Here is a 13,170-nt window from a genome sequence, read left to right as displayed (position 1 = left end):
TATCAAAGTGAAAAATGGGATAAAAAGAAAAAGAGGAATCCTATAAGAACAAGATGTCCTGCACAGACTAAGTTTCATTCTGTACAGAGGATAATGAGAACAATGCTAATTAACATAGAAACCGCCACAAAACCCCTTTGCTTAATAGTAGTCCGAGTTGAAAGCAGGGCAAGAAAGAATGGAAGAACTCCAGGAGGAGAAACAAAACAAATAGAAAAAATTCAGCCACATAGCACTTACCATCCAAGAAAAATGTTTGTGTTATGACATACTCCTTTTGAACCTGGTCAGTTTCTAAGCATCAGTATTGTTACAAGCTTGTAAAATTCCAACTTAAGAATGATTTCACAAGCTTGCAACATACAAGAAGCCTACTGTGCATTTTTTCACTACTTTTAAGAGTAAATTAACACTACCTAGAGAAGGTTTATAGATTTGGGAGCCCTATGGAACATTTTTAAGCAACAATTAAATAGGTATTTCAACATCTTCAGAGCTACGGACAAACTTTTATTTAATCCCCCTGTTACCTACCATCTTTGTGTTAAGATGACATCAAAAGAGCACTTTCGCTAATACTGTACGAACCAGCTTTCACAGTACATTAAGCTTCACCAACAACAGGACTTTATCCAATAAATACACACCTACCTATAAAGGCTTTTGTCTTCACAGGTACATCAGTGACAGAATGACAACCCCCCTTCCCCCTGCCAATCATAATAGTATACCGAAAAAGTTTTTAAGATACAGATCATGCCTCTTCGGGGAAAAAAAACATGAAAGCCTATTAAACCCTCTGTCAGTAATTAACAGAATATAACGAATCACAAGCACATGGTACTTCAAATCTACAGTGCAAGGATCTTAACCTGTATTCTAACCCAAATCACATGTCAAACATATATACAAATTTCCATACCTTAGTTTCACGACCCATCATATATTCAAATAGCACTTTCCTCAAGTATTCAAACTCAGTAGGCTCCCCAAAGAGGGAAACGTCGGTATGGTGAAGGTTTCCATCTGTGTAAACAAAAATAAGAGAATATTTATACTGACAGTCAGTCTCATGAATCTAAGTTTCACCAACGGCATGACAATGAACAAGTACAAATGCCAGATTCTGCACCTGGGACAGAGAAATAGCAGTTGCAAAGGGGTTTGGAGGTGCTGTTTGCCAGGAGGCTCAGCAGCAGCCAGCAGTGTGCCCTGGCAGCCAAGGGGGCAAACCCCACCCTGGGGTGCATCAAACACAGCATAGCCAGCCGCTCACAAGACGTGGTTATCCCGCTGTCTTTAGCGCTGGTGCAGCCTCACCTTGAGTGCTGTGTGCGGTTCTGGGCCCCACCATTCATAAAGGCTGTGAAGGTCCTTGTCTGCATCCCAGGGAGGCACCCAAGCTGGTGAAGGGGCTGGAAGGCATGGCCTCTGAGGAGCGGCTGGGGACATGGGGCTTGTCTAGTTTGGAAGGAAGGAGGCTGAGGGGTGACCTCACCGCTCTCTGCAGCTGCCTGAGGAGGGAGGTGGAGAGGGACGAGCTGAGCTCTGCTCCCTGGAACCCACTGCCAGGGTGTGTGGGAATGGTTCAAAGCTGCATCCATCAGGGGAGGTTTGGACTTGGCATGACGAAACATTTCTTTAGTGAGAGGGTGGTCAGACCCTGGGACAGGCTTCCTGGGGAGACAGGTGATGCCCCACGCCTGTCAGCGTTTGAGGCATGCGGACAGTGTCCTCAATACCACGTTTTAACTTTTGGTCTGCCCTGGCGTGGTCAGGCAGTGGGACTAGATGATCGCTGTAGGTCCTTTCCAAGCGAGCTGTTCTACTGCCTGCACTCTCCATGAGTCAGATACCAATGGGACTGTTGCTTCGCTGAAAAGCCGGGGGGGGTTCAGCTCCAGAAACACTTCCCAAGGACACATAGCACAAAATTGACAAGCAGGAAGAGGCTATTATTTTTATTTCTGTTGTTCTGAATCTCTTTCAGAGCCGATGGTCACAAGGAGTGACACAATGCGCATGTGCAGCCAGGAGCAGGCTGATGCGTTCCTCAGTTTAGCTTGCAAAAGCATCCCTTGCCGTCTGGCAAAGGCACGGAGCTGCAGAAAGTAGCAGCAGGGACCCAGGCCAAGGAGTCCCAGTTTGCTGAGGAATGACAACGTGAGGGATGAGGATCAACCCCACATGAAAGAAGAAGAGGAGGTGGTGCGTGGAACTGTGGGGTATTGCCCCAATTATGGTACGTAGTGACGACAAACATTTTTGTCTTCAGAAACGTGCTCCGCCGCTGTGCTTCTTGGCCAGGGATGCACGGGAAGCGCCCTCGTGCCTGCCCTGCGCTTGCCTTGCAGGCAGGGAGAGCTGACAAGGGGCAGTTCCTGATGGGGCAGCGAGCCTGGAGCCCTGCCAAGCAGAGGCTGTTCTGCACAAGCGAGAAGCCCTGGGGAAACGGAGCCGAGGGCAGAGCAGAGCTGGCTCCTGCCAAGGCTTGTGATGGGCAAGAGAGCCAGAGCGCCAGGGCACGGGGGTGCCTCGGAGGTGCAAGCGCAGCAGGCGAGAACCTGGCCGAAAGGGCTCGGAGGAGCCCTGACAAGGGGCTGTGCTCGGTGCGACAGAGGACAAGAAGCAACTCCTGGGGGGACCACACTGGGCCCCCCTCCCCGGGAGCCCCGAAAGCTTCCTCCCCCCGCATGCGGGGCACGAGGCCACCTTCGTGGAGCACGAGCAGCGGGCACCCAGCCAGAATGGCCCAAAGGAGCCCTGGCCAGGGGCCCTGCGCGGTGCTGCAGAGGCAGGCAAAAAAACCCCCGGGGCGGGACGCTTGGTAGCCCACCGCGGGGGAAAAAAAGCCTTCCTCCCCCCAGCTGCAGGGCACGAGAGGCCACCTTCGCGGGGCACGAGCAGCAGGCGGTGACCTGGCCCGAGGGACCCGAGGAGCCCTGACAAGTGGTCGCGCTCAGTGCTGCAGAGGAAGGCGAAAAACCCCCGGGGGCCAGTGCCAATGTGCCCCGGGGGAAAATTCCTTCCTGACCCCAGGCAGCGCTGGCGATCGGCTGTTCCCTGAGCATGTGAGCGGGACCGGCCTCCTCGTCCCGCGGGCCAGGCACGCCTCCCGGGAGATGCCAAGCCTCTCCCTCTGACCTGGAGCCATCGCAGGGGCTTCCAAGAGTGACCAAATGCCCCCGGCCCGAGCTACTCAGGGGGCAAGACTCCTGCTGGCACCTGATGGGACACCAGTGGGTGCTCCAAAGCTCCGGGACCCCTGGCAATACCGCTGCATCTTGTTTCTTACGGCTGCTGCCCCTGGCTCCACGGGGATGAGGACGGCGAGCCCTGCGGCGCTCCTCAAGAAGGCGTTCCCGTGGTGTTGCCACCGCTGTCCAGCTGAGAAGGCCCGACAGCCTCGGGCACCCCCAGGGGTGGGTGGTTCTTCTCCTCTCCTGAGGGGCTGGTGTCTGTCCCCAAAGGCTGAAACAACATCTCCACCCATCAGATGGGCTTTGGCCGTGGCCCTGCCGGGAGCTGCCCTTGCAGCGGAGAAGCTCCAGCAGCCTCGTCCAGGCTCCAGGCTCCCTCCCTCAGCCCCCAGGGAATTCCATGATTCCCTCGAGGGCTCCCTCTCGGGTGTCTTCAGGCCGGTGCCAGGCCAGCTCTGGCAGGGGGACCCGGGACGATGCCCCTTTTATACTCCCCCAGGGCACTGTGACAGCGCGTTGCCGGGTGACGGCGCTGTGACATGGGGTAACACGGGGGTGACAGTTGCCCCATGCGCAGCCCCACCCCCGCCCAGCACCCTTGGGAGGAAGGGCTCTGGGGTGCCGGCCCCGAGGCAGCCCCTGTGCCCAGGAGGCCCGGGGGGCTGTCCCTGCCCTCAGTGGCCATGCACGGGGCACAGCTGATGGGCGTCCCTGTCAATTCAGCTGGATGCCCATACGATCTCAAGGGCATTTGTACTGTGTACGCTCATTTCTGTGGGGAGATGCGAGAGGCGACAGACAGGCTTTTGGTTCCCTCTGCATGAAATTTGCAGAGATGTAGAAAGAACGCACAGAATTTCCTCACCATTCCTTACTGATGCACCAAGGGACATTTGCTCCTACCCTGCTCGTGGTGAGGTCATCCTGTTGGAAAGGGACGTCCCAGATGTGACTTCTTTCTTGACCATATTTTTCCTTGCACTTCTGAGTGGTCAGTCCCTGGACAGGCTTCCTGGAGAGGTGGTCGATGCCCCACGCCTGTGACTGTTGAAGGGGCATTTGGACAATGCCCTTAATAACCACGCTTTAGCTGTTGGTCAGCACTGCGAAGCGGTCAGGCAGCTGGACTCGATGATGGTCGTATGCCCCTTCCAGCTTAAATATTCTGTTCTCTTCTCTTGTCATTTTCTTCCTACCTCCTCCTTTCCCTACCAGTGCGTGCTGAGGAAATCTCTGCTGCTTTTTCTTCCCAGGCCTGCCCACGCAGAAGGGACTGAACGGGCAGTTGTGTCCCAGCCTGGGCATTACCTCCGTCACGTTGTGGGCAGGGGACATGTACCTTCGGATGGGGGTAGGGCTGTGGATCGTCTCCAGATCATCTGACCATCCAGACAAATTTGGAAAGAGCAGGTGTGACGGGTGGCTTTTGAAAGGGTTCTGTGTTCATCCAGTTTCACTGGGTTTCCACAGGATGGCAAAACCCTCCATCTCTGACCCTGGGGAGGCTGAGACCAAGCCCTCAGTCTGAAGCAGGACATGCTCCGCAACCAAATGGCTGCAAACCCTTGTGAGGTGAGCAATACCTGCTCATTTCCCTGTGCATTTCCTTGTACTCATTTTAAGAAATGCCTGAGATGTTTTCCTTGGAAAAACAAGGTAAACCTCAAGATCCTGAGAACAGCAGTACTCCCTCAGACGTCCATGGCCTAATACTCTTGTCTTCGAAGTGGCCAGCTGTAAACATCATTAGAAGGAGAGCCCACAACCAGTGCGGGTCTACTTCTGCCAGGGTCCTGGGGGTGCTCATAGGCCTCAATGGCTGGGACCAGCCTCTCCTGGGACCCCCAGTGCCCCCATCTCCTGCCAAGGGCGCAGGGGACATAGCTCAGCCTGGGCCCTTCAGTCCCTGCCCGGGCCATGCTGTAGGTGTGCCCGTGCCTGCCCCTGTCTCCTGGCTGGGCCTGGGCCCTGCCCTGCGGAACTGCTCTCCTGCAGGGACCCCTCAGGCCTCCGTCACAGCTCGTCACGCAGAACTCCAGGCACAACGTGGCGTAACGCTTCTGTTCTGTTGTGTTGTATTCCTCACACTCACCACGAGTCAAATACCGACGAGACTTATTTGGCTGATATGCACAGGGGTTTTCAGCTCCAAAAATGCTTTCAAGGACACATATCACAAAGGTTACAGGCGGAAATTGGATGATATTTTATTGATTACTGTGTCAGAGCAAGCAGTCTTGCAAAGGAACTCTAATCACAAGAAGAGAAATGCCCAGACATGTAACACAAGAAACGTCTAATCTAATATTTGTATTGTTAAAATTTTAAAGAGTCATAAAATGTGTATTTAATTAGCCAAGACAAATGGACAATTCCTCCCCACCCACTTTCAAGTGCCACTGCCTATACCACTCCCCCTAGGGATAGAGAAAGCTTTAGAACTCTGATATAGAGTTCTTTTACCTGTATGACAGAAAACCAAGCATAAAACAAATGCTGCATGATTTGCCCATCTGAAATCACACAGCAGCTCTATTGTAACAGACAAGATAAAACAAGGATGTCATAAAATATTACAGAGGTGTTTTAAAGGGATTGACATTTTAATGAATTGTCTAAACCAAAGCATGTTTTCCAAACAAATGAAAAATGTGTATGAACTTACCTCTATATGGTGTTCCAACTGATGTGACATACATATTCTTCTCATAATTTTTCAGACGGTCTTCCAGGACATGAATCTAAATACAGAACAGTCAACATGATCAACTGTGCTCACAAGCATCTAAAATAAGCATAATTGTAACAGTTTTCAGCTAAACATCATCTCCCTCTACGAAAGAGAAATACATTTGCCTTTTAAGGAAGAAAAACATTAAAAATTGTGTCATTAAAAACTTATCCCTAAACTACTTAAGGAAATGTGTCTACATGTGTATATACACATAAGAATATAGCATGTTATGCATATTAACATATTTATATACACATATACTCCTCTATTTTATACACATAAACATACATAAAAAAGAAAACATAACAAAAATTGTACTTAACATCAAAAAAGGTTTAGTATATAAAAAAAGATCCATGAAATGCACCATTCAGTTTCACTATGCAAACATTTTGCTAACATGTATCACAAGCAATGATATTTTCATTCTCAGGGGTTAGAGGAGTACTTTGGAAAACACAGAGATCTTCCGAGAGCAAGTATGAGTCAAAACTACTGTACATGCCTATTATTTCCACAGTGCCTCTGTGGAGATGTGCTACATCATCACTTGAACAAACAAAATATTGCAAAGACAAAGTATTGAACAAGAACACCTTTCACTCGCGCAAACGGCACTCTTACCTGCTCTTTGAACTCCTGCTCTTTCAGTTTTGAGTCATTGACCAGGGTTGTCTTCTGTGCAAGCTGTGCCTGAAAGAACAGCCACATACAGAAACAATCAAGAAACTGCTGAGGATATATATCATAGGCACCTTTTCAATAAACCTCTTTCTCCTTTTAAAACACAGACTTCTGAGTGTTATTTCTGCTTTCAAACTGCTGTGAAACAATTATCTACAGAGCAAAATCAATAAAATTTAAGACTTACCTGAAGATCTGTTATTGTGACCTAGAACAACAACAAAAAAATTAAGATTAAAATGTATGAAAAATAGTGAGTATATCAAGCACTGGACACGGGTAAAACAAGAAATAAATCACCTTTTTTCAATCTCCTAGTTGTGACACTATGTTAACTAAGGATGATACACATTGAAACGACCAAATCACACATACACTTGTATAAATAGTCCCATAAATAGTTTAACTTATTTGTGTTGACAGTACATAAAGTTTAGATATTTAAACTATCTCATTTGATTCCATAAGACAATTATTATAAATATAACTTCAAGAACCTTGTGTTTCCAAGTCTTTACAAAATGCATATTGGAGATGAATGATAACTGAATGAGTATGAAGCACAAGCCAGAAAACCCTAACAACTATTAATACTACTCACAATATTGTACCTTTTTCTTTAATTCTCCAAGTTTCATTTGGAAATCTGAACGTTTATCTTAGAATAGCTTCAGTTTAAGAGCTTCATGAGCTCTACATCTTGCAAAGATAGCAATGTTTATGAAGTACAGAAGCAATTTCAAGCTTAAATGTCTGTCTTTCCTTGTTGCAGCTCTAAGGAAAATAATGCTCTAGTACTCATGGGTATAGCTCAAGGTTGTAAAATAATTTTAACATCACATATTTTGTGTGTGTTTTGGGGTTTGTGTTTTTTGGTTTGTTTGTTGGTTTTTTTTCAAAGTTAACCTGAACCTTAACACAGAAGTGGTACACACCACTTGTTTCTTCCCGAGCCTCTTTGGAATTGTGCTGAGAAGGGAAGCTATTCCCCACCTCTGTAGATTCATAAAACCTGTGGGTTTTCCTACACTCTGATAACAGAATATAGAGGAAAATCATTCCTCTACCGATCTCAAACCTGTAAGTGCAATTCTTGCTTCTGAAGAGCTTAATCATCTGACCACACACTTGTTTTCTCATGAAGAGACAGTTTCTGACATTTGTATATCCCAACACTAACACTTAAGGATGTCAGTATTTGCCAACTGTTTATCACAGTCAGAAAAATACTGTTCAAATGTATAGTTATGCTTCATGTCAAAGCAGACATGCTATGTGTGATGTTTGGCCTAGGTTGACAACAAGCATCACAGCAGGTTTTGTAAGACAAACTTCTGTGACCCAGGGGACTCCAAATTTAGAAAACAAATCAATTGCCCACAAAAAGTTGCTAATAGTCAACAGAAGACTTCTGAGTTGTTTTACTACTAGTACTAAGGGAAAAAAATTTAAAAAAGAGAGAAAAAAATGTTACAAAACAAAAGAGAAATAAGGCACACCAAAAAATACCATGACAAATTAAGATGACAGAATGCATTAGAATGCACATGTGAAATCCAGATGTAGGTGTGGACACTTCTGCTCAGGTATGTGGACAAGGTCTACAGGCCCCCTCCAATTCTCTCGTCTAGCTCCGTCGTGTTGCAAATATATGCTATTGTATCAGTTTTAAATGTATGCTATTGTACCAGGTAATAGAAAAATTAGTTTCATATATATATAAATATATATATATAGGACAGGCAATGGATAAGTTAAGACATTAAGAAGAACATTTCTTAATTTCTTAACCCTCTTAATTTTAAAGGAGGAAAAAAGGAAAACTACCTCCTGGCCGCAGAACAGACTGCATCAAAGAGTGAGAATCCAATCCTGAAATACTGACAAAACAATAAGTGGAAAGCCCACTTACAACAGTCCAAACATTTGAGCTTTGACTGGAATGGAGGATGTACCAGGAGCTATCTGCATGTTCAATAGCACAGTCAGACTACTAGAATAGTAATGCTGTTTTGAGATTCAGTCACCATTGCGAATAGGATGAAATATGCAATTCACATTCAGTTAAATCAGAGCTGTACAAAAGAAAGCTTGTTATCCATTTGCTGTATTTGAATTTAGTTGGAATTCTCAAAATTTCTTAAGAAAGCTTGATGCCTGTACGGCAGCAAAATCATGTATATTTAACTGTCATAAACTCACCAAAAAATCCCATTGTTATTCTGCAATCACTTCATACCTGGATGCTTTAACTGCGCTTCAGTACATGCACTACCACACAACCTGGTTTTCCTCCCCCTCAAATGAGACATCATTTATTCTTTAAAACAAAGCTATTTACCAGCAATGGAGTTCTCTCAGCTGGTTTATACCCACCACAAGTGGAAAAACTCCTTTTGAGTTTCCCCAAAGTCTGCCATGGAAATACCAAGGAGTGGAGAATTGTGGACAAGATTCCAAAGACAGGCAAAATTAGCTCCTTATTTTGTTTATTGTAAGCAGATTCATCTTTACGTAGAGATGTAATATTTGCAATATTCAAATATTTTACAGCTCTATGTTACCATTGCAAACCTGTGCGATACACTTCTGGGAGGAACTGAGAAATACATCAAATACCATTGCTGGTATATAGATTTGATGTAACTTTCACGACCTATCAGTGAATATGTAATCCCGAAGATGCATGCACAATATGATGCTAAATGACTACCTGTATTTATAGAAAACTTCTGTAACAAAGTAAGTAGTGAAACAGTTAATAAGTAAGTCCTAAAGGTAAAGTACTCTTCATACTTTTCAGAATCATGTTTTAGGGTTCAGGAGATTCTTAAAAGAATCTTCCTCCAGATAATAAGTTTATGCAAGATTGTCATCAGTGGGTGGATAAGGGTTGATTAAAAATACACGGCAGTTTGATACAAGTATTTCTTCTTTTCCTGTTATGAAAGCAACACTCATGTCATGGAACAGTTAATAAAAGTAATATAAAGGGTGTTGTAAGCAAGGCAGAAGAAACAAACATTAGGACAGCGAGGTAATTTGTACTGTAAGTTTGTAGTATCAAATAAAAACATTTAGTATCCCCATTGCTTCCTGTTGTCAAAATAAAAAAAAATAAAAATGAAGTTAATATGAACTCTCACCAATGACCCAATACCTCATATAATTTTCCTCTTTTTAGTGTAATAATAAGTAGTAATATTTTCATCAAAGAATTCATCAAACTAAAACATAGTCTCAGAAAGACAAAAGCACGTACTCCATCTTCTTTCAATGAAGACCTCTCTATCCATAATTGATATATTCAAGGCACTACTTCAGAGCCATTTGGAATTTGAATTTTAAAATATTATGCTAAAAATGACCCAATGTGATTTCCTTTCCTTCTAAAGGGCTTCCAGTAAACATAAAGAACACATGTAGAGGGACCCTCCCCTCCCCAATAACCACAACACAAACAGACTTTTTAACATGCCATTCAAACAACGTAGTATCAAACACTGCAGATCCTAAAGAGGTTCACTTTTGAAGAAGTTAATGTCTAAAAGAATAGAAACTTTACGGGAAAGTGAAGGCCAGATATATAAATTAAAACAATTAAGAACAAACTAAAGAATTTTATGAAGACTAAGCATTTCATACCTAAACATATAAAAATAAATGTTAGTGCCAGCTCACTTTTTCACTGTTCCAATGCTCCTCTTCTGCCAGCCTTTGCTTGTATTCCTTTTGCAAGTTTTCTAGCTGTGCTTGTAACTCATGAACTTTTGCTGTCATCTCCTCTTCACGAGCCTTGAAAATACAGGGGCAAAAAAACCCTACTTACACAATTAATCATCTAACCATTCAAAATCTTAACTACAGTGGACAGAAAGCAATAAACAAAAGAGTTATGCTATATACAGAAGAATATGCTTGAAATTCAGTGTAAAGGTTAGTTACGCTACAAGGCTATAGAAAAGAACAAGAAACAAACACAGGAGCTTAACCAGATTTTGCAGGCCTCCAACAGTTAAGATTACATAGTTAGAATTACAGTTAGTTCTTTGAAAAATTTTTTTTTTAAAAAGAGCCATTTCTATCAGGCACTAAACCAGCATTTGAATTACTACTGGAGTATGTGCTTCGTTGTACGACTTTCATGAAAGGAACACACAATGATACAGAATCACTTCCTATACTATGGAAGTGACAAGGACTTAAACCCTTTCCTCAGCCATTTGCACAAAGAAGTTCCTAAAAAAGTTTTAAGCACATTTTCAGAAACAGTAACTTCCCATTCACAAGGGTTTGGAGGGCACTGTGCAGCATGGATGAAAGAAGCAGTGGCAAGAACGGCAGGGAGGAAATGAACTTTTCCTGTATATTTTATGACAGTGTGAACAGTAAATTTAGAAGAGAAAAATACAATGACCTAAATCCTAGTAACTTAACCCACCTATATGGCACTGTACAGAAAAAATTATTTTTTAAAATTGTGTCCCCTCTGGCCTTTTTGTGAAATAGCACATTAGGGAGCTTATAAAACAGCACTCCAGTTCAAAGTGCACGTCTCCGCTGCTGAACTAAAGTAAAACCCTAGTTTCACTCACGCTAACCACCCAGGGCAGCGAGCTGCCTGCTCTGCTATGCAGTAGTACTTCAGATTAAATTAGTACAATTAATCAACTATGCAAACAGACGGCACACTGCATGGAACAGAACCTTACTTCAAGGGTTATAATGCTAATCTGGACAGAGCATCAGAGAAAGGAGCTAGAGCGTGAGGCTGGCCCACAAGCACTGTATTTAAATCCGTCAAAGAAACAACACACCATGACCACCACCTCAACTCCAGTAAAGCTTAAATTTAACTCGCTCACTTTCCTCATTTCAATCTGGAAGACAAACTTCTGCCGGTTTGTATCCCAGAACAGTGTGGCCAGCAGAAGCAGGGAAGCAATCATCCCCCCATGCCTGGCACTGGTGAGACCACACCTGGAATCCTGTGTTCAGTTTTGGGCCACTCACTGCTAGAGGGATGCTGAGGTGCTGCAGCGTGTCCAGAGAAGGGCAACAGAGCTGGGGAAGGGTCTGGAGCTCAGGTCTTATGAGAAGTGGCTGAAGGAACTGGGGGTGCTTAGTCTGGAAAAAAGGAGGCTCAGGGGGGACCACATTGCTCCCTTACAGCTACCTGACAGCAGGCTGTAAGGCAGTGGGGGTCGGTCTCTTCTTCCAGATAACAAGGGACACGACAAGAGGAACCGGCCTCAAGTTGCACCAGGGGAAGTTTCGAGTGGATATTAGGAAAAATTTCTTCACTGAAAGGGTGGTCAGGCATTGAAACAGGCTGCCCAGGGAGAGGGTGGAACCATCATCTCTGGAAGCCTTTAAAAAACATGTAGATGCAGTGCTTAGGGACATGGTTTAGTGGTGGACTTGGCAGTCTTGGGTTAAAAGTTGGACTTTATGATATTTTAAGGGTATCTTCCAACCTAATTATTCTATGACTCTATAACCTATCTAACTTCTATTGAATGACCAGAGTTAGGGCTTAATTTTTAGAATTCTTTCATGTTCATAAAACACAGAAACAAATGTTTTAATTGCAAGCTAGGTCACCACACCTATTAAGTGTAATTCAAGAAGTAAGATCTATACCAGTAAGAATTAGTTTGTCTAGATGAGCAATGAGAAAAGGGGAAGAGTTATTTCAAAATGTGTGCAGTCACATCACTTTTCAGAAAGATACCTCAAGGATTTCTTCATATTTTTTCACAGTTCTTTTCAGATCATCGTCTTTTTCAGCAATTTTTTTGTGCAGCTGTGTTGTCTCTACATGGTGATTTTCTATCAATTCAGTCTCTACCTCCTGAGCTTTACCTGTAAAAGAAAAAGTCAGGCCATATTAAAAAAAACATATTTATTTTGTTAAATTATGCCAGAACAGTATTTTAAAAAGCTTAAAGACAACTGTGGAAAGCATCCGTAAGGACAAATTGTTAAGAATATTCATTCTTCCTCACTGTCAGTGACAATTAAGTCACTCAATCCCAACATATATGAAGTTTGTTGTCTGCAGTTTGGTATCTGAAGCAATTTTTTCTACCCGATGCTGGAACTTTTAGAGAAAATTTAAGATCACAACCAATACTTATCAACTAATTCTATCTCGAGAAGTGATTGAAACATCTGCAAATCTTCAGAAATTCCTCACTTGTAGGGGTACTTCCAGTAACTGTTGAGTCAAAAGATACTTTCAGCTCACTTCTTCAACCTCCAACTTACCCTGTGGTGGCAAGAGATGGACAGAGAAGCTGAAATATGCTGTGCTCTAGTTCTAATCACATGGTAGAGCAATCTGACACCATATCCAGCTGGTACCTGTTAGTAGTTAGTGTGAATGAAGTCTGCAAGATGCAGCTAAGAAAATGCAATTCTGATTCCCAGACGGACTGAAGTTTCTCTGAAAGGCACCCTTCAGTGCCATATAGTTAACAACGGAGCATTAAAGGTTTGTCCTGCTGAAGCCAAAGCAGTATTACAATGAAAACCTCACAATGTACTTTC

At 44.0% G+C, this 13,170-nt stretch overlaps 1 protein-coding gene across 6 annotated transcripts in view; it reads right to left on the bottom strand.

Moving 5' to 3' along the window:
- Nucleotides 1–13,170, bottom strand: part of GOLGA4 (golgin A4) — a 92,618-nt gene that overhangs the window by 6,691 nt on the left and 72,757 nt on the right. For all 6 annotated transcript variants that reach the window (XM_055707237.1, XM_055707238.1, XM_055707235.1 and 3 more), the window contains 6 exons: nucleotides 12,353–12,483; nucleotides 10,300–10,413; nucleotides 6,806–6,826; nucleotides 6,559–6,627; nucleotides 5,866–5,941; nucleotides 923–1,026 (listed from right to left, as the gene is read on the bottom strand). In XM_055707237.1, the coding sequence (XP_055563212.1) occupies nucleotides 923–1,026; nucleotides 5,866–5,941; nucleotides 6,559–6,627; nucleotides 6,806–6,826; nucleotides 10,300–10,413; nucleotides 12,353–12,483 (515 nt within the window). The remainder of the gene's footprint in view (nucleotides 1–922; nucleotides 1,027–5,865; nucleotides 5,942–6,558; nucleotides 6,628–6,805; nucleotides 6,827–10,299; nucleotides 10,414–12,352; nucleotides 12,484–13,170) is intronic.

This window comes from Falco cherrug, chromosome 4, assembly GCF_023634085.1.
Source record: "Falco cherrug isolate bFalChe1 chromosome 4, bFalChe1.pri, whole genome shotgun sequence".
Lineage (NCBI taxonomy): Eukaryota > Metazoa > Chordata > Aves > Falconiformes > Falconidae > Falco > Falco cherrug.
Note: the sequence above shows the minus strand (reverse complement) of the source record. Positions and strands in the feature narration are given on the sequence as shown.